We start from the raw sequence: 25,085 nt of genomic DNA, 5'->3' as shown, positions 1-25,085 counted from the left end.
ATTGCGCGGTCATCTGCGAACATCTCTCTTCCTGACCTTGTGATGTTTGATCTCCGAAAGTTACAACTACCATCCTTTATTTCAGATATGATTCTAACAACAGGAGTTCTTTCTCTTTTCCAGAATTTGCAGCTGGGTTCTCTGGAGTCATTGTGCTGGTCATGTTCCTAAGTTTTTGGAGCAGAATTAGGCCATTCAGCCCATCAAATCTATTCCTTCTCTCAATCCCATTCTTCTGCCTTCTTCCCATAATAGTGAAAGGTGGGTTGGCGGCGCGACCGACGTCGCAGCGGCCTCTGCAGTCCGTCTGTCTTTTTTTATTTTATTGTCCTGTTGAGTGTATAGTTTGTGGTGGGTTTTTGACTGTGTATGTGTGGGGGGAGTGGGGGAAACTTTTAGATCTCTTCCCTGTACGGGGACCCGACCTTTTCCCTGTCGGGTCTCCGTTGCCGTTGGGGCCTAGCACCGTGGAGCGGCCTCCAACCGGAACGACAGCTCAAGTCGCGGAGCTGCGGACCTACCATCGTGGAGCTAGCCAGCTTCAGAGCGTGGAGAGCTGCGGTGACGCGCTGCGGTGACACGACTCCAGTGGATGGTGACACCGGGAGCTCGTGGGTCCCTGGTGGGAGACTGCTTTGCGGGTCACCGGCAACGGCGACTTCTCCCGCTCGAATTGCGGGGTTGAGAGTGACCTGGAGCGGGGCCTTACATCGCCCGGCGTGGCTTTAAGTGGCCGTGGGACTTCCTAGCGCCCGCCGGGGGCTTTGACTTTGACTTTGGGAGAGGAATGGAGAGCAGGGGAGAGACAAGACTTTACCTTCCATCACAGTGAGGAGGAGATTCACTGTGATGGATGTTTGTGTAAATTGTGTTGATGTGTGTCTTGGTTCTTTTCTTGTATGACTGCAGAAACCAAATTTCGTTTGAACCTCATGTGAGGTTCAAATGACAAATAAACGGTATTGTATTGTATAAGCCATACTAATCAAGAATCTGTCAATCAGGCTAACATATATTCATTGACGGCCTCCACAGCTCTCTGTGGCAATGAATTCCACAGATTCACCATCCTCTGACTAAAGAAATTCCTTCTCATCGCCTCTCTAAAGGTACGTCCTTTTATTCTGAGGCTATGTCCTCTAGTCCTAGACTCTCCCACTAGTGAAAACATCCTCTCCAAATCCACTATCCAGGCCTTTCACTGTTCGGTGGCCGTTTCATTCTTTAGCAAACTCACAACATTGTGTTTCTTGTAATTTAGTGATGCCTGTCATTCAATAGACAATGGACAAAGGTGCAGGAGTAGGCCATTCGGCCCTTCGAGCCAGCATAGCCATTCAATGTGATCATGGCTGATCATCCCCAATCAGTACCCCGTTCCCGCCTTTTCCCCATATTCCCAGACTCCGCTATCTTTAAGGGCCCTATCCAGCTCTCTCTTGAAAGCATCCATAGAACCTGCCTCCACCACCCTCTGAGGCAGAGAATTCCACAGACTCACAATTCTCTGTGAGAAAAAGTGTTTCCTTGTCTCCGTTCTAAATGGCTTACCTCTTATTCTTAAACTGTGGCCCCTGGTTCTGGACACCCCCAACATGGGGAACATGTTTCCTGCCTCCAGTGTGTCTAAACCCTTAACAATCTTATATGTTTCAATAAGATACCCTTTCATCCTTCTAAACTCGAGTGTACAAGCCTAGCTGCTTCATTCTCTCAGTATATGACAGACCCACCATCCCGGGAATTAACCTTGTAAACCTACGCTGCACTGCCTCAATCACTGATCAGTGACAACGACGAGTCAGCCTACAGGGATGAGGTCCAGCACCTGACAACCTGGTGTGCCAACAATAACCTCATCCTCAACTCCAAGAAGACGAAGGAAATTATTGTTGACTTCAGGAAGATCAGAGGGGGCAGACATACCCCCATCCATATAAACGGGACTGAGGTGGAGCGCGTCTCCAACTACAAATTCCTCGGGGTACACATCTCGGAGGATCTGTCCTGGTCCCTCAACACCTCCAAGCTGATCAAAAAGGCACAGCAGCGCCTTTACTTCCTGAGGAGGCTCAAGAAAGCTCACCTGTCCCCCCAGATCCTGACCAACTTTTACCGCTGTACCATCGAAAGCATCCTGACCACCTGCTTCACGGTATGGTACAGCAGCTGCACTGCTGCGGACAGGAAGGCACTACAACGGGTGGTGAAAACCGCGCAGTACATCATCGGTGCCCCGCTCCCTGCCATGGATGCCCTCCACCGAAAACGGTGTCTGAGACGGACCGAGAAGATCATCAAAGACCCCTCACACCCCAACCATGGACTGTTTGCCCTCCTCCCATCAGGGAGGCGGTACAGGAGCCTCAGGTCTCGTACTAGTAGGATGAGGAACAGCTTCTACAACAACACTATCACATTGCTGAACTCGGAGTCCCGCCGATAGATTTCCCCAGTCTCTCCGTCCACATTGTTTGCTTATTCTGTATTTTTATTTCTATATTGCACTATTACTACGGACTGACGCTAAACTGCATTTCGTTGTACCCATACTTGTATCTGTGCAATGCCATTAAAGTTGAATTGAATTGAACAAGATTGTCCTTCCTCAAATTAGGGGACCAAAACTGCATACAATACTCCAGGTGTGGTCTCACTAGGGCTCTGTATAACTGCAGAAGGACCTCTTTGCTCCTATACTCGACTCCTCTTGTTATAAAGGCCAACATGCCATTCGCTTTCTTCACTGCCTCCTGTACCTGCATGCTTACTTTCATAGACTGATGAACAAGGACCCCCAGATCTGTACTTCCCCCTTTCCCAACTTGACGCCATTTATATAGTAATCTGCCTTCCTGTTTTTGCTACCAAAGTGGATAACCTCACATTTCTGCACATTAAACGTCATCTGCCATGCATCCGTCCACTCCCCCAACCTGTCCTAGTCACCCTGCATTCTCATAGCATCCTCCTCACAGTTCACACTGCCACCCAGCTTTGTCATTCATTATCCTAGCTCCCATTGTTCAACTTTATTTGCTTGTTTCCCTGTTGCCTTCTGTCCCACATTGGCTATCAGAAGCAAACAAGGTTCCTTCATGTGTTTAAGAAGGAACTGCAGATGCTGGAAAATCGAAGGTACACAAAAAAGCTGGAGAAACTCAGCGGGTGCAGCAGCATCTATGGAGCGAAGGAAATGGGCAACTTTTCAGGCCAAAACCCTTCTTCAGGCTGATCGGGGGCGGGGGTGGGCGGGGGACAAGAAAGGAAAAAGGAGGAGGAGCCCGAAGGCTGGGGGATGGGAGGAGACAGCAGGGGGACTGAGGAAGGGGAGGAGACAGCAAGGACTAACAAAATTGGGAGAATTCGATGTTCATGCCCCCAGGATGCAGACTCCCCAGGCGGAATATGAGGTGCTGTTCCTCCAATTTCCGGTGTTGCTCGCTGTGGCCATGGAGGAGACCCAGGACAGAGAGGTCGGAGACGGAGTGGGAGGGGCAGTTGAAGTGCTGAGCCACCAGGAGGTCAGCTTGGTTATTGCGGACCGAGAGGAGGTGTTCGGCGAAACGATCGCCCAACCTCCGCTTGGTCTCACCAATATAGATCTGCTGGCATCTAGAGCAGCGGATGTAATAGATGAGGTTGGAGGAGATGCAGGTAAACCTCTGTCGCACCTGGAACGACTGCTTGGGTCCTTGAACGGAGTCAAGGGGGGAGGTAAAGGGACAAGTGTTGCATCTCTTGCGGTTGCAAGGGAAAGTGCCCGGGGAGGGGGTGGTATGAGAGAGAAGGGAAGAATTGACAAGGGAGTTATGGAGGGAGCGATCTTTGCGGAAGGCAGATATGGGGGGAAGATGGGAAGATGTGGCGAGTGGTGGGGTCACGTTGGAGGTGGCGAAACTGACGGAGAATTACTTGTTATATGTGGCTCAGCACTTCAACTCCCCCTCCCACTCCGTCTCCGACCTCTCTGTCCTGGGTCTCCTCCATGGCCACAGCGAGCAGCACCGGAAATTGGAGGAACAGCACCTCATATTCCGCTTGGGGAGTCTGCATCCTGGGGGCATGAACATCGAATTCTCCCAATTTTGTTAGTCCTTGCTGTCTCCTCCCATCCCCCAACCTTCGGGCTCCTCCTCCTTTTACCTTTCTTGTCCCCGCCCAACCCACCCCCCGATCAGTCTGAAGAAGGGTTTCGGCCCGAAACGTTGCCTATTTCCTTCGCTCCATAGATGCTGCTGCACCCGCTGAGTTTCTCCAGCTGTTTTGTGTACCTAAGGTTTATTTCATTCCTCACTGACTACAAGCACTCATTTCTGAGGAACTTTGCAATATGCTGAGTTGTGAATTAGCCCCAAAACATTTTGGGTGGTGAGTCTCATGACTCAACTGAGATGACGTTGATCTTATGTAACTTTTTCCAAGTGATACAGCTGCCCTCTGTTGGTCACCAGTGCCCGTATGTTTCCTGCACACAGAGTCCATTGCTTTCGTCTCCAGATGGCAGCATTTGCCTTCATTTACCTTTTTGTACCTTCTGACCTTGATTCATTTCTCATGCTTTATATTTGAAACACTAGCAGTATTTGAGAACATTTAAATGCTGCGCACTTTCTGACATGGAATTTACATTTATGTTGTAGGGTGAGGGTGTTGCCCTCGCGTGGAGAAGGTCATGGTCTTCAGCCATGCAATCCTTCTGTTGTTAGCTAAAGGTTTCCAGGATTTCGACCTAAATATTCCCCTGGAAGCAAACAATGTTTTTACCAATAGATTTCCAGTTGTTGCGTATCATGTTATTGGTAAACTAAGCATACCTGTTTAAGATTGTATTGTCTCTCGCTATGTATCAACAGTTTAGTTTAGAGATACAACGCGGAAACAGACCCTTCGGCCCACCAGTCCATACTGACCAGCGATCCCTGGATATTAACACTATCCTACACACACTAGGGACAATTTACACTTCTACCAAGCCAATTCACCTACCAACCTGTATGTCTTTGGAGTGTGGGAGGAAACTGAAGATCTCAGAAAACCCACGCGGTCACGGTAAGAACGATAAACTCCTTACAGACAGCATCCGTAGTCTGGATCAAACCCGGGTCTTTGGTAAAGCAGCAATTCTACTGCTGCGACTCTGTGCCACACGGTGTTATTTGAAAATTGATCTAAATTAACAGTACATGGTTATCAATAACGTGGGATGAAAATCTACTCATCACGACTCTATGTGAAGTGGGAATCTGATGACAGAAGCCCTGCTCTCGGGCTATGGAATCACACCAATACATCACAGATCGTACAGAAAGTAAAGAAAATGAGCGAAGAAAGTATGGAATGCTATAGTCAGTAAACAAACCTGCAGCTGTCTTCAGAATGAACCAAGTCCATCAGCACCTACCTTTAACATGCTTCGCTAGCAACAAGACAAACTAAAAGCGTCAACATATCTGCACGCATCGTCCATGGGCTTCAGATACTGCGCAATGCTTTGTATTTCGAGATACGGCTTTTGCCTGATCATGACGTCTGGTTCAATTGGTGCTTCAGAGACTTAAGTAATAAAACCTAGGGTCCCAAGCAGTGATGAAGGAGTGCAGTGTATCCTGTGCCAGCGCTCAGAAGCAATGTTAAAGGCTCTGTGTATATTCTCAGACAGTGGACCGTAGGGGGTCTGAATTCAAAGGCATTTGATGAGAGGGGTTCTGAATTCACAGGACGTGGGGGAGAGGCTTGGTAAACTCATAGGCATCGAAGGAATTCAGAAGAAGTTCTGAATTCCAAGGCAGTGGGGGAGGGGAGCTGTATGAATTCATAGTAATGGAGAGTGTCTTTGTGAATTCATATGCCGTGTGGGGAGGGGCTTGTGAATTCAAAGGCAGTAGGGGAAAGACCATATCTGAGGGAGGATGTGCTGGCTCTGGAGAGGGTCCAGAGGAGGTTTACAAGAATGATCCCAGGAATGAGTGGGTTAACATATGATGAGCATTTGATGCCACTTGGCCTATAAACTCAATGGAGTTTAGAATGGGTGTGGGGATGTGGAGCTGATGTTTCCACCAGTGGGGGAGTCTAGGGCCAGAGGTCATAGCCTCAGAATTAAAGGATGTTCCTTTAGGAAGGAGATGAGGGGGAATTTCTTTAGCCAGAGGGTGATGAATCTGTGGAGGCAGTCAATGGATATTATTAAGGCAGAGATAGATAGATTCTTAATTAGTGTGGGTGCCGGGGATTATGGGGAGAAGCCAGGAGAATGAGGTTGTGAGGGAGATATAGATCAGCCATGATTGAATAGCGGAGTAGACTTGATGGGCCAAATGACATAATTCTGATCCTATCACTTATGACCTTACTAATGGTGCCAGAACAATAACCTTGCTCTCAACTTCAGTAAAACCAAGAAAATGATTGTGTAGGAGGGAACTGCAGATGCCAGTTTATATTGAAGATCGATGCAAAATGCTGCAGTAACTCTGGGTCAGGCATTGGAGAAACCCTTCTTCAGACTCCTTTCATCAAGGAAATGATTGACTTTAGAAGAGCAAGGCCTCGGATCCTCAAACCTGTCTTTGTCAACAGATGGTGGTGGAGAGAGTCACAAACTTCAAATTCCTGGCCGTGCATACCTCTGAAGATCTGTCCTGGGCCCAGCACACTGATGCAATTATAATGAAAGCCCATCAACACCTCTTCTTCCTTAGAAGATTGGGAAGACTCTATGTCAATGAATACTCTCTTGAACTGCAACAGGTGTACAGTAGAGAGCATACTGACTGGTTGCATCACGGCCTGGTTTTGTAACTCGAACGCCCAAGAATGAAGAATAATGCATAAAGTGGTGAACGGTCTATCATGGGTACTGATCTCCCCAACATTGAAGGGATCTACATGAGTCGCTGCCAGTATCATGAGAGACCTACACCACCCTGGCGCAACACTCATTTCACTCCTGCCATGGGGAAGGTATAGGAGCCAGAAAACTGTGATGTCCAGGTTCAGGAACAGCTTCTTCCCAATAACTATCAGGCTATTAAAAACATTACCACCTCCAAATAAGCTCAGTATCACATAGAATGGGGGGGGGGTCATTGTTTTTGTCAGTGCTCTTATTATTATTTTTTCACATATGCTGGACTTTTTTTTTGTTTATAGAGTACTATGTTTATATGTCTGTTGTATTACTTCAGAATGTCATTGTTCCGTTTCAGGACATATGACAATGAAACACTCTTGAAGGAGCTCTGAATTTATTGGCAGTGAGGAAGGGGACTATTGAATTCCAAGGCAATACGGGCAAGATTAACTCTTTCTTTTCAAAACCTCATGCAGCATTGTCAAATTAACCTCTTCATGGTTGTTAACATTAATTCCTAGCACAGAGTTTTTTATTGGTAGGTAAAGACATGGGAATGGATTCTTACAATATGTACATCATCTGTAAATAGAAAGCAGGGAGCATTCACTCTTGGATATGGTAATGAAAAGCGGCAAGACGGTCAGGAAACATCAATGCATCATAATATGATGTGCAGCACAATGATAACGGCCTTAATGGCAATTATACTAATGGATTGGAGAAAAGCTGATTTTGAGGGGCTGAGAATGGAAGTTGAGAATATATAATGGACAATGACTTAGGAGTTAGGAAGGATGCCATAAAACAATTAAGAACGCTAAGTAGAAGCATGAAATCACATTATCAAGGAACATAAAAAATTATCATAAACTTTAAAGGCACATTAAGCTAAAAGGATGGGATGGGAAGAGAGCCATGAAACAATAGACTGGAAATTTCGCAGGGTGCAAAGCGGAGATGGCAGAAATATTCAATCATTATTTTATTTCACCATTAACCAGGAAGATGAAACAGTTGATATGATACTCTACAATGAGATTATTGATGAAACTGCAGAAATGCGTGGAAAAACGACATGGATCCAAGCAAGTGTGAGGTGTTGCATTTTGGGAGCTTGAATGTAAGGGGAAGGTGTATGATTGATGGCAAGATCCTTAACAGCATTGATGTGCAGGAGGAACTTCAGTCCGCGTACATAATTCCCTGAAAGTGATAGCACATCGCACATGAAGAAAGCTTATGGTTTTATTGCCTTCATTGGTTGGGGTGAGACCTAATGCTAGCGTAACTCAGGCAACATCTCTGAAGAGAAGGAATGGATGAAGTTTCAGGTCGAGACCCTTCTTCAGACTAGTCAGGGGAAAGGTAAACAAGAGATATAATCGGTGAAGTAGAGAGATATAGAACAAATGATTGAAAGATATGCAAAAAAGTAACGATGATAAAGGAAACGGGTCATTGTTAGCTGTTTGCTAGGTGAGAACGGGAACCTGATCTGACTTGGATGGGGGTGGGATGGAGAGAGATATAGTTCAGGGGTTACTTGAAGTTCGAGAAATCAATATTCATACCACTTGGTTGTAAAGCTGCCCAAGCGAAATATGAGATGCTGTTCCTCCAATTTGCGATTAGCCTCACTCTGACAATGGAGGAGGCCTAGGACAGAAAGGTCAGTGGGAATAACATTATCTAAGAGTCAAGAAATTATAATGCAGCTCTATAGATCTGGATTGTCTGCATTTGGAGTATTGTGTACAGTTCTGATCGCCTGATTACAGGAAGAATGTAGAGGCCTTGGAGAGAGGACAGAGTAAATTTACCAGAATGCTGTTTCAATTAGAGGGTACTAGACCAAGCCCGGATCCGTTGGGTCCCGTTCCCCTAACGCAATATTCCACCACTCATGCATAGCCCCCAACTGCGCAGGTGCGGCTGACATTCTTAAAGTTTAAATGGCAATAACTTGTAAAATAGAAGATCAATGTGGCCGCATCTCACACTGCCTCTTTAGTCCCCTATTTCCCCCCTCCATTATCCTCCCTCTCCCCACCCTCTACCAACCATCCTCTACTTCCTCCCCACACCCGTCCCTCCCCTCCTCTATTACCAGCCCATCCCTCTTCCTATCTCTATCCTCCTCCATTCCCCTTCATTGCCCAGCACTCCCTCCCCCACCTCTTCACTCTCCTTCTTTCTCCTCTCCTCCTACCCTCCCCGCTCCCTCCCTCACCTCTCCCTCCCTCTCCTTTCTCCTACCCTCAGTCACCCCCTCCCTCCATAACCCCTCTCCCCTCCCTACCCCTCTCCTCTCCCTCATTCCCCCCAGGCACCCTCCTCACCTCCCCAGGACTTCGATGTAAACCACCGCCGGCCCCGTTTGCTCCACCATGCCAGCGATTAAGTTGTAGTTGAGGTGGGGGCTGTCTGGGATGGGCCGAGCGGCATGAAGCTGGGGGAGGGAGAGGCCCGAGGCTGCGGTCTGGAGCCGTGCGAAGGGGAGGGAGAGGCCAAGACTATGGCCTAGTTCTTGCCCCGGGTCCCGCTCCTTTCCCTCCCCGCAGGCCCGGAGCAGCAGCCCCCGGACCCTGCACCGGATCGAACGTCGTTCTTACTCTCTTTCTCTCTCTCTTTCTCTCTCTCTCTCTCTCTCTCTCTCTCTCTTTCCCTCTTTCTCTCTCTCTTTCCCTCTTTCCCTCTCTTTCCCCCTCTTTCCCCCACGTTCCCCCTCCCACCCCCTTCTCTCCCCTTCCCTCCCTTTCCCTCCCTCTCTCTCCCTGAAGATGATGCTCAAACTCTCACAACCGCTTAGCCCAAGCACTCTTTGAAAACATCTTCTTGTTTTCCTAAGCAGGGTTCCAAATACGGTGCTGCATAATTTAGCTGACAGCACCATTTCAGCTCACAGTCTGTTTAACTTACATTACAGGTGGCCCTTGTACTGGCCTCTCAAGTATAATTGTGTGTCACGTAGTCTAATGCATTTTCTGTGAACTGAAGAGTGACATTCTGATGATTTGATCCAATCTAACTCCGTTGAGACTTGATTAAAGAATGTGTTGGTTCTCTAAAGCCTGTCGTTTTCAACAGATGTTCTATTAAAAGCCAATCGCCATGATGCCCCTGTGATTGCCCCGACTGAAATCTGCAGTGATGAGGAACCTCCAATCATGTTGCCATTGTAACTGTATGGTTGCAAGTTAGATCAATGCTTGGCCTTCAAACCTTATGCTGAGTTGGCTCTATGCTGTAGGAGCTTTTACACTGCTAATGCGTACAAAAACGGGAGGATGTACAACTTCCTTTCTCATTAAAGAGATATTCATATGGGAATTAAGAGGGGAAATAAGTACCAAATCTTCAGACATAGCTCTCTTTTCATTCAATGAAAGCTCTGTGTTCCCAGTTTGCATTTCTTGGTGATGTGGATTGGGCATTTTAGGGATGGGAAGAAACCTGATCATTTTCTACAAACAAAACACACAAACCTGGAGGAACTCAGAGAGTCAGGATGAAGAAGGATCTTGGCACAAAACCTCATCTGTCCATACCCTCCCCCCCCCCCCCCCCCCCCACTGCCTGACCCGCTGAGCTCCTCCAGCTCAAGGTTCACAGTTTCTTGTGTCTGCATGGTCTACTTAATTAAGAAGTGTGATATGATTTGGCTGTATCTTACCTCGTTGTGTGTGGAATACTGCTTGGAGTGAGTGACCTTTCACACATCGTGCATATGGACTGCAACAGTTCATAACCATCATACTCATTCACAGGCTTGATCTGATCTGATGCAGGTAGAGGTTAAGAACATTTAGTTTAGAGATACAGTGCGGAAACAGGCCCTTCAGCCCGCCGAGTCTGTATTGACCAGCGATCACCCTGTACTGTTGTACACACTAGGGACAATTTACAATATTTACCGAAGCCATTAACCTACGTCTCTGTACATCTTTGGAATGTGGGGGGAAACTGGAACACCTGGGGAAACCCCATGCGGTCACGGGGAGTACGTACAAGCTCCGTACAGGCAGTACCCATAGTCATCATTGAACCCGGGTCTCTGGCGCACTAAGGCAACAACTCTCCCGCTGTGCCTCTGTGTTATTTAGTATTAGAGAGCTGTTCACTCCCTGTACAGTGCTGATTGTAATTCACTATCCCGTCCTCTATGCTTTGGGATTCCTAAAGTACCCCGAATTCTTGGACTTTTTGTCAGATTGTTCGTTTTTGGAAGGCCTGTAATCTGATTCTGCGGCTAGAACATGTTGGCAGAATTGTCCATCTGTCAATGCTTGCATGTGCATCTTTTTCCTTATCTAAAGATGAGCCATTAATAACACCAATCAAAGTTGCAGGCTTACACAGAAACGGAGTGGGCATTTTTTCAACCGAGTTTGAGGTTTGATGAGGTACCTACTGTGCCCTAGTAAATGCATAGTAGTGCAATTGAAAGTAGATATCTGAGAGGAATGTTGGCTATGATTAACCTTGGGATGCCTTGATTGGGGTGGCACTGACAGGGTATGAAAATATGTTATTCAGCTGAAAACCTGTGGGTGTTATGCAATGATATTCTCTCTTTGGACATTTCTCCCTTCTCCCTAGCCCTGGAAGGATATATCATGCTGTTGCTTGCTTGCACTGACACTTGCTCTGACAGATGCCCTATCCTTTAGCATAGATATGGGAATATTTGATCTGTAAATAGCTTAGATTTGGTGCCCAGCTCTCTCCACGTATTCCTGTGATCTGTTTAAAAGAGAGGGTGTCCACAGTGCATTCAAAGGTGATTTTCCCCCTAAAGAATGCTTATAATGGATGACCATGGCCTGAAATCTCAGATGGTTTAAAATCTTCAGTTGTGAAGTCAGCATGGATATACCAGGCCTCTGTAAATAAAGTGTAGGCACATTGTGATTCATATGTTTAATTTATGTTAAATTTAAAAAAAAACTTTCCATAGAAACATAGAAAATAGGCGCAGGAGGAGGCCATAGGTCAGTCTGTCTTTTGAAATTGCATCCATTTTGGAGTAAAATCAGAAAATGCTGGAAAAATTCAGTAGCCCAGGCAGCACCCGTGGAAAGGCAAATAGTTCATGTCTCGCAGGACGCCAAGAACTTCATTTGGCCAGGCAACACCATCAGGACAACAGGCCTTAATGGCCAGCTGCACTTAAAGCAACTTGGACTTTGAAAATGGTGCCAAAACCTGGTTCACTTGCACCTCCTCCAACCTCATTTACTGTATCCTTGGTTCAAGATGTGGACTCCTTTTCATCAGCGAGACCGAACGTAGACTGAGCGATTCTTTCGCTGAACACCTTCGCTCAGTCCGCCTGGACCTACCTGATCTCCCGGTTTCTAAACACTTTAATTCCCCTTCCTATGCCCACACCGACCTTTCTGTCCTAGACCTCTTCCATTGTCAGAGAGAGACTAAACGCAAATTGGAGGAACAGCATCTCATATTTTGCTTGGGCAGCTTACAACCCAAGAGTAGGAGTATTGATTTCTCTAACTTCAAGTAATGCTTGAATTCCCTTTCTCTCCATCCCTCCCCTACCCAGGTCACACCAGGTTTTCGTTCTCACATCGCTAACATCTACCAAAGGCCTGTTTCCTTTATCATTGTTACATTTTTGCATATCTTTCATTCATTTGTTCTGTATCTCTACATCATCGTCTATATATCTCATTTCCCTTTCCCTCGACTTTCAGTCTGAAGAAGGGTCTCGACCCGAAACGTCACTCATTCCTTCTCCCCAGAGATGCTGCCTGTCCCTCTGACTTACTCCATCATTTTGTGTCTATCTTCGACTCTTGCATGTTATCTCGGTCGACTATTTCTATGCACTTTGTGCTTAAATTTGGGATTGTGCGTATGTATAGTGATAATTTACTGAACTGTATGTAATAAAAAGAATTTCACTGTACCTTGGTACATGTGATAACAAAGAACGATTAGATAGATAGATAGACCCACAGACACATAGAGATAAGTGCGTGCACGGGCACAGACAGCCACAGGCACACAGAAAAGATTCCAGTCTGAAGAAGGGTCTCGACCCGAAACGTAATCCATTCCTTCTCTCCAGAGATGCTGCCTGTCCTGCTGAGTTACTCCAGCATCTGCAGTTCCTTCTTACAGGCACACAGAAAAGATTCACTGATTTGTGTGCAGGGTTGTCTTGATCTGAAGTGGGGGATGGGTTAGCGGTAACACAGTTATAATTAAACAATTTCAATTGTTAATAATATGTTAATGTTTCTGTTAGAATTCATGTTATAAATTTTAATTTACTGCACGATCCAATGAAAGGAAACGTTTGGTTAATCTTATTGTAGCTAACTTCCCAAGTAGCTCTTCATCTCTCTGGATTACAGCTCAGAGGTCCCTATGGAGTATAATAGATGATGGCTTTGCTGCCTGAGTTGGAAGGAAGAAATAGCAGAATTTTAGCAGCAAAGTTGCAAACCTGATATGTACTTTCTAACCCCACGGGTGAAATGCATCACTGATGTTGAACTAGCCCAACGGCAATAACCCTTTGCAGGCCCCCCTTTCAAATTACTCATTGGGTTTCTGAGTTGGTGAATGTCTGGAGTTTCAGGCAATTCATTCACTGATTAGCACACCTTGTGCCATTTAGATTGTGGAGTAGTTCTATAGTTATTCTGAAAGGGTTAATAAGCTTCAATATGCTTGAAGCCTCATGTCTTGTGTCTGTAGTAGAATCACATGAAGACTGACACAGCTTAATTCAAACTGCCTTTCATTTTCTGCCCACGTTGTCTCAACTAGTTTTTATATTTCTGAAGTGTATTTCAGGGCAACCTTTAAAACTGGACTTTAAGCTTGGAGCCAGCTTATTATTTTGAAATGCGTGTTGGTCTTTGTTGAATTTCACTTTAAATAGAGAATTGCTGCGGGAGGTCAATGCCATGTGCAATTTGTACATGGGGTGGGGGGGAGGAGAAGGGGCAGTCAACTAGCATGAAATCCATTACCGGAAGCTGAAGACCAGCTTATATAAGCCCCGTGTATGGCTCAATTGAATTAATTCCTATTCCAGTAAAAGAAAATGAAGAAGAATGACTTAGAATAAAACTATCAGGACTCAGCAAACCTCTGCCTTTCTGGTTCAAAAGGAATTATGTTTTCTGACTAAATCTCAACATGAGTTTCCACAAACAATCGATCTCAACAGTGCTGCATAGCTGCTCAGAACCCAAGCCTCGTTTTTATTTAACGAGCAAATGTCATGTTTTGGATAAAGACTCTTACGCGAACCGCTCATGTCCCCACTGAGTTCTTTGAGCAGTGAAATGTCTGGCAGGCAAATCATTGCTGCACGTACTCCTGTGTTGCTCTTGGCTGTTGCTGAGCTCCATGCTGTCGTTCCCCGTCCTGTGGGACTGTTGCTATTACAGAGCAGCTGCCTTAGCTAAGCAAATTGAGCATGAAACGGGCAGCGCAGAGCCGGGTTAACGGGGAGCTCAGCCGTGGGTTGTAAGTCATCTGGATGAACATCATGAAGGTTGCCCGATGCAGGCGATGGATTTTTACACTGATCTTTTGCCTTTCGTACTAGCATGTGGAGGATGAATCTTTTACTTGTTCTACTGTTCTACCTTTTAGTTTGTGCCTGGACATAACCCAGAGCTGCTAGACCTCTGCTGGTCTGTATATTGTGAGAAAGACATTGTTAGTAAAGGGTAAGTGCAAGGGTGCAGTGGGATTCTCCCTCTTGATAGGGAGCTGCTTGATGCATGTTGAGCTTTGATCATTCACAGCTTTATTTAGAGAACCTTTTGTTAACTAATAAATGTACATCGTCAGAACAGACACTTGACATGATCCATGAGATTTTCCTCCTAACTAAAACCCCGTGTTTCACAATAGTCATCCAGCCATTATTGTAGTCCTTCACAGTTAACGCAAAGAGCATGTCCTTCTCTTCGCAAAACTCGTTGTAGGGTGAAAGTGAAAGCATGAACATATGATTTTTGTTAAGATTTGTAAATTCCAACTTTACTCTGGGTCAGAATTGTAAAAGCCAACCGAAGATTTGTGAGGGTAAATGACTCTGATGACATTTAACGGTGCTGTGTGGTTTTTATTTGGAGAGGCTGTGTGTGTGTGTTTAATCGGAAAACTAAAAAAATAGCAGCACATTAGTTGAAATTAATGGACAGATGAGAGGCCTGATTAATCAGCTGTGTTATGACATCACCGATCATTCTAAGATGTTAACTCCCACCTCTACTGTACTCTCCCCTGCTTTAGTCACTACTTCTTCTCCCACCTCCATTCTGTCCTATTTCCCCTGCCCCCCCCCCTACATCCTACTTTATTGATGCCCATCCACTTTCGCTAATGTACTTTCAGATGCAGAGCACTTTGGAGTCAGCTGTATCTGTTAGGCAGTCATGCATTATTTACTGAATTGCTTCTGTTGACCTCATTTTTCTTTATTTTTCTCTTCCTTCCAACCCATCTCCCCGTTCTAATTTTTGCCATTATATAGCTGGTGCTGACAGAGGAACAGAGTGATGTGAGCAGGAATGGTGCTGACACCAAAGACCTCGTGTTTCTGGTTCAGGTCTCCTGTCAGGTAAGGTTGCATTGACTGCTCAATATTGTTTTAACATTATTAATGTGTATCAATCTGTGTTAATGTGTCCTATGTAATATGATGGAGTACTTGTGAAGGAAGATGATTTAGAGCGACCCAAGGAACTGTAGATGCTGGTTTACTAAAATAGATGCAAAGCGCTGGAGTAACTCGGGAGATCAGGCAGCATCTCAGGGGAACATGGATAGGTGACTTTTCGAGACAGGAACCTTCTTCAGACTGACTGTGGTGGTGGGGGAGATGGAAAGCAGGAAGGGAAGTGGCAGCTGGACAAAGCCTGGCGAATGATGGTGGATACAGGCGCATCTGGTTTTAGGTTGGTAGCTGGTTGGAAAAAGGACAGATGAAAAGACAGGTGTGAAGTAAGGATAGAAGAGATGCAAACCATGAAGCCAGAGGAAGGAACATTGGTGGAAGGGGGGAAATGGGTGCGAATCCAGGTGGGTAACTCAATGTGAAAGTTAGAAAAGTATTTTAGTTTCTACTGAACAGTGGACTACACCATTGATCAGCTGGCTTCATGAAGTGATTGGTCCTGTGGAGAAATCAAGAGTTTTCTAATCACTGGCATTGAGGATATTTCATGTTGTATTTAGATTGTCTTCACCGACCTTGTTGGTGTTCCCTATTGATGTCTGCACACTGACCTATATAAAGTACAGTCTTGTATTGATTAATAGTTGGACCACGCATGGTCTTCTGGTCTTATAAAAATAATATAAAGACATCAGAAAAGAGGGCAAGAATGATTTACAAGTAAATATTAAAACTGAGAGGCAGGACTAATCAAGACCATAAGACATAGGAACTGAATCAGGCCATTCGGCCTATTGAGCCTACCCCGCCATTCAATCATGGTTGATCTATATTTCCCTTTCAACTACATTCTCCTACCTTCTTCTTGTAACCTTTAACGCCCTTACCAATCAAGAACCAATCAATCTGCACTTTTATAATATTTTTAAAATATCTCGGCCTCCACCACCACTGAAAGCAAAGAGGGACCATTGGGACTCTAATGAGTACTTTGTAACTTTGTCGGGCCATATACTCTGCGTGCTTTGTGTATTGTATGCAAAAACAAAGAATTTCACTGTACCTCTGTACGTGACAATAAAGTATTATTGAATCATTGAGAACTTTTTTCCCCGGGTGGGAAAAGGGATCCATGGGAATCTTTCCTGGATTAAAGCGTGGCTTTAATCTGAAAGAGGCAAAGTGTACAGGAGATGTGCAGGGCAGGTTTTTGTACTCGGGGCCTAGTGAGTGCCCGGGGCATGCTGCCAGGAGCAGTGGTGGAAGCAAATACAAGAGTGGTGTTTAAAAAGCTTTTTGCCGGGCACGTGGCTAAGCAGGAACATGATGGGGTATGAATCACACGCACTGAATAAGCTGAGGCAGCATTTGGAACATGATGTGCTGATCATGTGGCACCATTATAGGGGGGAGCTTGGCACCATGTTCAGCACAGACATTATGGGGCAAAGAACTAGTTCTTGTGCTCTATTTTTATTTTCCATGTAATAGAAGACTAGCAGGGTGGGGCAGTGCAGTCTGATAGACGTTTCCATTGTTGCAGGGAGTCCAAAACTGAAAAAGCCTCCAGCATTCAGCCTATGAAGCAGCACGGGTGGCAAGATAAACGGCTAACAATTCCGAACAGGATTCTTTCCTGAGCCTGCTTCTTTCCAGTCATTTCTATTTTTTATTTTGAATTACCAACAGTTCAGTGTTTTTGCTTTTGTTCCTAATCATGAATATGAGAGCAATTTAGGAGGATTGCCTTCAAGAAAAGTGTGGAAAATGGCATTTGCCATCATCTAGAGCACAGATATATTCTATGAAAATGGTGAATTATGAAGATGAAAGGAATGGATGCTAATGATGTTGGGATTGGAATACAGTGCCCGCCATAATGTTTGGGACGAAGACCCACCATTTATTTATTTGCCTCTGTACTTCACAATTTGAGATTTGTAATAGAAAAAATTGCATGTGGTTAAAGTGCACATTGTCAGGTATTAATTATGGCCATATTTATACATTTTGGTTTCACCATGTAAAATTCCAGCAGTGTTTATACATAGTCCCCCCATAATGTTTGGGACACAGCAATGTAATGTAAATGGAAGTATTCATGTTTAGTATTTTGGTGCTGTTCCTTTGCATGCAATGACTGCTTGATGTCTGCGATTCATGGACATCACCAGTTCCTGGGTGTTGTCTCTGGTGATGCTATGCCAGGCCTGTATTGCAGCCATCTGTAGCTCATAATAATAATAATAATAATACATTTTATTTATGGGCGCCTTTCAAGAGTCTCGAGGACACCTTACAAAAATTTAGCAGGTAGAGGAAAAACATGTAAGGGGAATGAAATAAATAGTAGAGACATGACTAGTACACAAAGTAAAGACAGAATACAATTCAAAACACAATATGAGGCAATGAATGCACAGATGAAAGTGGGGCTAAGGATAGGCAGACGTGAAGAGATGGGTCTTGAGGCGGGACTGGAAGATGGTGAGGGACACGGAATTGCGGATCAGTTGGGGGAAGGAGTTCCAGAGCCTGGGAGCTGCCCTGGAGAAGGCTCCGTCCCCAAAACTGCGGAGGTTGGACGTGGATGGAGAGGAGACCGGCTGATGTGGATCTGAGGGACCGTGAGGGTTGGTAGGGGGAGAGGAGGTCAGTGAGATATGGGGGGGGGGGCAGATGGTGAAGGGCTTTGTAGGTGAGGATCAGGATTTTGTAGGTGATCCGTTGGGAGATGGGAAGCCAGTGAAGTTGTTTGAGGACTGGAGTGATGTGATGCCAGGATTTGGTGTGGGTGATGAGTCGGGCGGCTGCGTTCTGGACCAGTTGGAGTCGGTTGGCGGTCCAAGATGGCGGCGCGCACGGTCGCAGCGGCTCACGGCTCCCGGACTCGGTGCTCTTTTTTGTTGTTTTTGTACGTTGTGTTGTCCGTGTACGTCTTTGCAGTCGGTTCTGCGAACACCCGCTACACCCGCTACTCCCGACAGAACCTCGTGGATATCGGGGATATCGGTGACCAGCGCCAGACTGCGGTTTCGGGTGTCTTCCATCGCAAGTATAACATCCCGGGCGACATAGCGAGACCACCGGGGTCCCCGTGGATTGTTGTCGGGTCTAGGAGGCGGCGCAGACGGAGGAGGGAGAGGAAGCAGAAGCGAGGCCGCAGGTCCGGGGCTTTGCTAAGGCTAAGGAATCGACCACACAAGCCACCTCTACCGAGCCTGTATCTCTCCAACGCCAGATCCCTGGTTCACAAAATGGATGACCTGGAAGTACAACTCGCCGGAAATCGATATGTCCGCGACTGCTGTGTTATGATCATCACCGAAACCTGGCTTCACCCGGGGATACCTGATGCTAGCATGCAGCTAGCAGAACGCTTTCTGCTCCGCGGGGACAGGACTATAGACTCCGGTAAGAGCAGGGGAGGGGGTCTCTGTATATACGTGCATGAGAATTGGTGCAACAACGGGACAATCATAGACAAACATTGTTCCCCTGACCTCGAGTACATGTCTGTAAGATGCCGGCCTTTTTTTCTACCGAGAGAACTAACAGTCGTGATTGTCACGGCTGTGTATATTCCACCTGACGCCAATGTAAACAAGGCACTCTCTCTCCTGCTGAACACCATTAACGAACAGCAGCGGGATCACCCCGAAGGTGTTCACATAATTGCAGGGGACTTTAATAAGGCCAACTTGAAGACTGTACTGCCGAAATTCTACCAACATGTCAAGTGTTCTACTAGAGGGGTGAACACGCTGGATCATGTCTACACCAATATCAAGCACGCGTATAGAGCCACCCCCCTCCCCCAACTCGGCCAGTCAGATCATCTCTCCCTCCTGCTCTCTCCAGCCTACACCCCCCTCAGACGCAGTGCCAGGCCCACCATAAGATCTGTTACAACCTGGCCTGAAAATGCACTCTCCAATCTACAGGACTGCTTTACACAGACAAACTGGGACATATTCGAACACCAGGATCTGGAAACTCTCACAGAATCGGTGCTGGACTATATCAAGTTCTGCATCGGAAATGTGACTGTAGACAAAAACATACGGGTCTTCCCAAACCAGAAACCCTGGATGTCCAGCCAGGTCCGCACACTCCTCAGAGCCCGCGATGCTGCCTTCAGGTCAGGTGACAGAGCTCTGTACAGGGCTGCTCGAGCCGATCTGAAAAGTGGTATTAAAAAAGCCAAGGCGGACCATAAGAGGAGCATAGAGTCCCACTTGTCCAGCAATAATACACGGGAGGTATGGCGGGGCATACAAGACATTACCAACTACAGAGGCTGTGCCACAAAGTCAGAAGACCTGAGTGCGCCGCTGGCAGAAAAGCTAAATTGCTTCTTCTCCCGCTTTGAAACATCACAACAGCAGCACTCACCTGCTACAGCCCTGTTTCCACCCTCACCTAGCTCCTGTACTACCCCACTCACTGTAACGGAGCACGATGTCAGACGGGTGCTCCTGGCAGTGAACCCCAAGAAGGCTACCGGCCCAGATGGAGTACCTGGTAAGGTGCTCAAAGCGTGCGCCCACCAGCTCACTGCCATCTTCACCAGAATTTTCAACCTCTCCCTGGCCCAGGCAGTTATTCCGTCCTGCCTAAAATCCGCCACAATCGTCCCTGTGCCGAAGAAGTCTACCATCACCAGCCTTAATGACTACCGTCCTGTGGCCCTCACTCCGGTAATCACGAAGTGCTTCGAGAGGTTGGTCCTCCAGCACATCAAGGACTATCTACCACCAGACCTCGACCCCCACCAATTCGCCTATCGCCAAAACAGATCCACAGAAGACGCCATCACCGTAGCTCTCCACTCTGTGCTGAGCCATCTGGAGCAGGGGCAGAGCTACGTCCGGATGCTCTTTGTGGATTTTAGTTCAGCCTTTAATACAATCATTCCGGACATTCTCATTGGTAAACTGGTCACTCTCGGCCTCCCCACTGTCACATGTGCCTGGATAAAGGATTTCCTCACCAACCGGCCCCAGACTGTGAGACTCGGCCCCCACCTCTCCTCCACTCGCAGGTTGAGTACCGGTTCCCCACAGGGCTGTGTGCTAAGCCCCCCTCTTATACTGTCTCTACACCTACGACTGTAGTCCGGCCCACAACAACAACCGCATCGTCAAATTTGCTGACGACACTACTGTGGTCGGACTTATTTCGAAGGGAGACGAGGCAGCCTACAGAGAGGAAGTCCTGAAGTTGACAACCTGGTGCTCAGAAAACAATCTGGCTCTGAACACCAGGAAAACAAAAGAGCTCATTGTCGACTTCAGGAGGCACAGCACCGACTTAGCCCCCCTACACATCAACGGCGAGTGTGTGGAGAGGGTCAACACCTTCCGGTTTCTCGGTGTCCATATCGCTGCCGACATCTCCTGGACGGACAACACGACAGCGGTCATCAAGAAGGCTCAGCAGCGGCTGCACTTCCTGAGGGTCCTCAGGAAGCACAACCTGGACTCTAACCTGCTGCTGACCTTCTACCGCTCGTCCATCGAGAGCCTGCTGACATACTGCATTACAGCATGGTATGGCAGCTGCACCATGGCAGACAGGGAGAGGCTTCAGAGGGTAACCAGGACAGCGCAGAGGATCATTGGCTGCCCTCTCCCCTCCCTGATGGACATCTACACCTCCCGCTGCCTTAGCAGGGCAAAGAAGATCATCAAAGACAGCTCCCATCCTGCGTTTGGACTGTTCGACCTGCTGCCCTCTGGAAGGCGCTATAGGTGCATCAAATCCGGGACAAACAGACTCAGGAATAGTTGCTTTCCGAGAATTATATCTACCATAAATTCAAATTCACACATGCACTGACTACACCGCCCAACACGGACTTCCATCTGTATATATGTATATATGATATATGTATATATGTCCCCCCCCCCCCCCCCCATCTCCCTTCTGTTTTTTTTTCTGTTTCTTGTTTGTTGTGCTAAATTGTATGTATGCACTGAGTACGAGCAGCTTTCAGTTTCACTGTACATGTATAGTGACAATAAATGTCATATCTATCTATCTTGATGTAGGTGGAGCTGATGCCAAGGAGAAGTGAGTTGCAATAGTCCAGTCGGGAGGAGATGAAGGCATGGATGAGTCTTTCAGCAGCGGGAGGTGTGAGAGAGGGTCTGAGTTTGGCAATGTTGCGGAGATGAAAGAAGGAGGTTTTAATGACATGGCGGATGTGAGGCTCAAGGGAGGGGGTGGAATCAAAGATCACGCCAAGATTGCGGGCCTTGGGAGATGGGGAGACAGTGGTGCCATCGATGGTGAGAGTGGGGTTATTAATTTTGCTGAGTGTGGCTTTGGAGCCTATGAGGAGGAATTCTGTCTTATCGCTGTTGAGTTTGAGGAAGTTATGTTGCATCCAGGTTTTTATAGCTGACAAACAGGAGTTGATATGGGAGAGAGGTAATAGAATTTGGAGGGGCAAGAGGTGGAGGTGTTGCATTGCTAGTCAGGGAAGATATTACAGTAGTGCTTTGGCAGGATAGATTGGAGGGCTCATCTAGGGAGGCTATTTGGGTGGAATTGAGAAGTGGGAAAGGTGTAGTAACACTTATAGGGGCGTATTATAGACCGCCAAACGGGGAACGAGAATTGGAAGAGCAAATATGTAAGGAGATAGCAGAGATTAGTAGTAAGCACAAGGTAGTGATTGTGGGAGATTTCAACTTTCCACACATAGACTGGGAAACACATTCTGTAAATGGGCTGAATGGGTTGGAGTTTGTAAAATGTGTGCAGGATAGTTTTTTGCAGCAATACATAGAGGTACCTACTAGAGGAGGGGCAGTGCTGGACCTCCTGTTAGGAAATGAGACTGGACAGGTGGCGGAGGTATGCGTTGGGGAGCACTTCGGGTCCAGTGATCACAATACCATTAGTTTCAATATAACTATGGAGAGGGTCAGAACTGGACCTAGGGTTGAGATTTTTGATTGGAGAAAGGCTAACTTTGATGCGATGCGAGATGATTTAAAAGGAGTGAACTGGGGCATTTTGTTTTATGGGAAAGATGTAGAAGAGAAATGGAGGACATTTAAAGGGGAAATTTTAAGAGTACAGAATCTTTATGTTCCTGTTCGGTTGAAAGGAAACAGTAAAAATTGGAAAGAGCCCTGGTTTTCAAGGGAAATTGGACAACTTGTTCGGAAAAAGAGGGAGATCTACAATAATTATTGGCAGCATGAAGTAAATGAGGTGCTTGAGGAGTATAAGGAATGTAAAAAGAATCTTAAGAAAGAAATTAGAAAAGCTAAAAGAAGATATGAGGTTGCTTTGGCAAGTAAGGTGAAAGTCAATCCAAAGGGTTTCTACAGCTATATTAATAGCAAAAGGATAAGGAGGGATAAAATTGGTCCATTGGAGAGACAGAGTGGACAGCTATCTGCAGAGCCAAAAGAGATGGGGGAGATATTGAACATTTTTTTTTCTTCGGTATTCACCAAGAAGGATATTGAATTATGTGAGGTAAGGGAAACTACTAGAGTAGCTATGGATACTATGAGGTTCAAAGTAAAAGAAGTACTGACACTTTTGAAAAATATAAAAGTGGATAAGTCTCCAGGTCTTGACAGGATATTCCCTAGGACATTGAGGGAAGTTAGTGTAGAAATAGCCGGGGCTATGACAGAAATATTTCAAATGTCATTAGCAACGGGAATAGTCCCCGAGGATTGGCGTACTGCGCATGTTGTTCCATTGTTTAAAAAAGGGTTCTAAGAGTAAACCTAGCAATTATAGACCTGTTAGTTTGACTTCAGTGGTGGGCAAATTAATGGAAAAGATACTTAGAGACAATATATATAAGCATCTAGATAAACAGGGTCTGATTAGGAACAGTCAACATGGATTTGTGCTTGGAAGGTCATGTTTGAGTAATCTTCTTGAATTTTTTGAAGAGGTTACTAGGGAAATTGACGTGGGTAAAGCAGTGGATGTTGTCTATATGGACTTTAGTAATGCCTTTGACAAGGTTCCTCATGGAAGGTTGGTTAAGAAGGTTCAACTGTTCGGTATAAATGGGTATAAATGGGCAGGTGGGACTAAGGGGAAAGAATTTGTTCGGCATGGACTTTGTAAAATGACTTACTACACACACAAGTCTTTTACTGTAACTGTTTATTAAACTAAGTCTTTTGCACTATACTGTAGCTGTCCGTGGTCATCACTGGAGCTAGAGAGCGAGCTAGAGGTGGGGACACTACAATTATACTGGAGACAATGGGGAGTGGTTAGTAATGGGGAGGTCACTATGGTTAAAGGAACATGCACTGATCTACATCCTTCCTCTTAGAAACAAAAGCATGGCAGGTACTATACAGAGTGACCACGGCTCATACGCTACGAACACTAACCGCACCGGCAACAGTACAACACTATGCGAGTACCAACAGTACAACACTGTCCCCGTAGCGGACAGGCGGCTTGACCAGCCGGCCAGAGCGGGTGCGTAAGCCGCCCTCCTCCTCCTCGGCGGGAACAGAAGGGACCGCAGCCGGGGGATCGGCAGGAGAGGCGGGCGGAGGAGAACGCGGGGCTCCGGGCGGAGAAGCAGGCTTGGCAGGCGAGGCAGGTTTGACGGGCGAGGCGGGCTTGACAGGCGAGGCAGGGGAACGGGCGGACAGTTGTGAGGGTAGGGTGCGCGGCATGCGAGGTGTTGTCGGGGCGTGAGGGGCAACGGGAGTCCGAGAAGAAATGGGGGGGTGGGAAGGAGCCGCGGGAGGCGGAGCGGGCTCATTCACAAGCAGAAGGTGCTGGCGGGAGCGACGGTAGATAGCCCCCTCGTAGTCGACGAAGTAGGAGCGCGGAGAACCGGCGTCGCCGACTACGACGGCCAGGCGGTAGTGGCCAGAGGGGGACCGCATCCGGACAACCTGCCCCGGGAACAGACGTGGAAGGGGCCGGGCGGATCTGTCGAAGGAGCGCTTCTGGATCGCCTGTTTCTCGACAATGCGCTCAGTGACAGTGGCAGGGTTCTGTACAGAGGGCTTGAGGGACTGCTGGGAGACCGGCAGGGGAGGTCTGGTGGTGCGTGACATAAGGCGCTGGGCAGGGGAACCGAGCGCGGGGTCGCGGGAAATGTTGCGGAGGTTGAGCAGGGCAAGGTGGAAATCAGCACGGAACAGGCGGCAGTGTTCAAGCAGCTCCTTGGCGCTACGTACGGCCCGCTCAGCAAGTCCGTTGCTTTGAGGAAACTCGGGGCTGCTGGTAATGTGGTGAAAGTTCCAACGGGCAGCAAAGGTTTTAAACTCGTCGCTGGAGAATTGGCTGCCGTTGTCGGACCGGAGGGTCACCGGAGAGCCGAAGGTGGAGAAGTGGCGGCGAAGCTTCCCGATGACAGCGGCAGAGGTGATGGAGGTCAGCTGGTCGACCTCGAACCAGCTGGAATAGGAGTCCACCAGGACCAGGAAGTGCTTTCCGCGCCACTCAAATAGGTCAGTGGCAACGGCCATCCATGGGAGCTCTGGAGCCGGCGGCTGCAGGAGAGGCTGGCGCTGCTGATGGGGGTGCAGGGTGTTGCAGGCAGCG

The 25,085-nt window shown here is 47.0% G+C and overlaps 1 protein-coding gene across 6 annotated transcripts in view; it reads left to right on the top strand.

Moving 5' to 3' along the window:
• The window catches only part of LOC129712461 (rho GTPase-activating protein 32-like), a 570,135-nt gene that overhangs the window by 267,460 nt on the left and 277,590 nt on the right, over nt 1-25,085 (top strand). For all 6 annotated transcript variants that reach the window (XM_055660923.1, XM_055660920.1, XM_055660918.1 and 3 more), the window contains one exon: nt 15,384-15,470. In XM_055660923.1, the coding sequence (XP_055516898.1) occupies nt 15,384-15,470 (87 nt within the window). The remainder of the gene's footprint in view (nt 1-15,383; nt 15,471-25,085) is intronic.

Source organism: Leucoraja erinacea, chromosome 32 (genome assembly GCF_028641065.1).
Source record: "Leucoraja erinacea ecotype New England chromosome 32, Leri_hhj_1, whole genome shotgun sequence".
Lineage (NCBI taxonomy): Eukaryota > Metazoa > Chordata > Chondrichthyes > Rajiformes > Rajidae > Leucoraja > Leucoraja erinaceus.
This window is presented reverse-complemented; position numbering and strand designations above follow the sequence as displayed.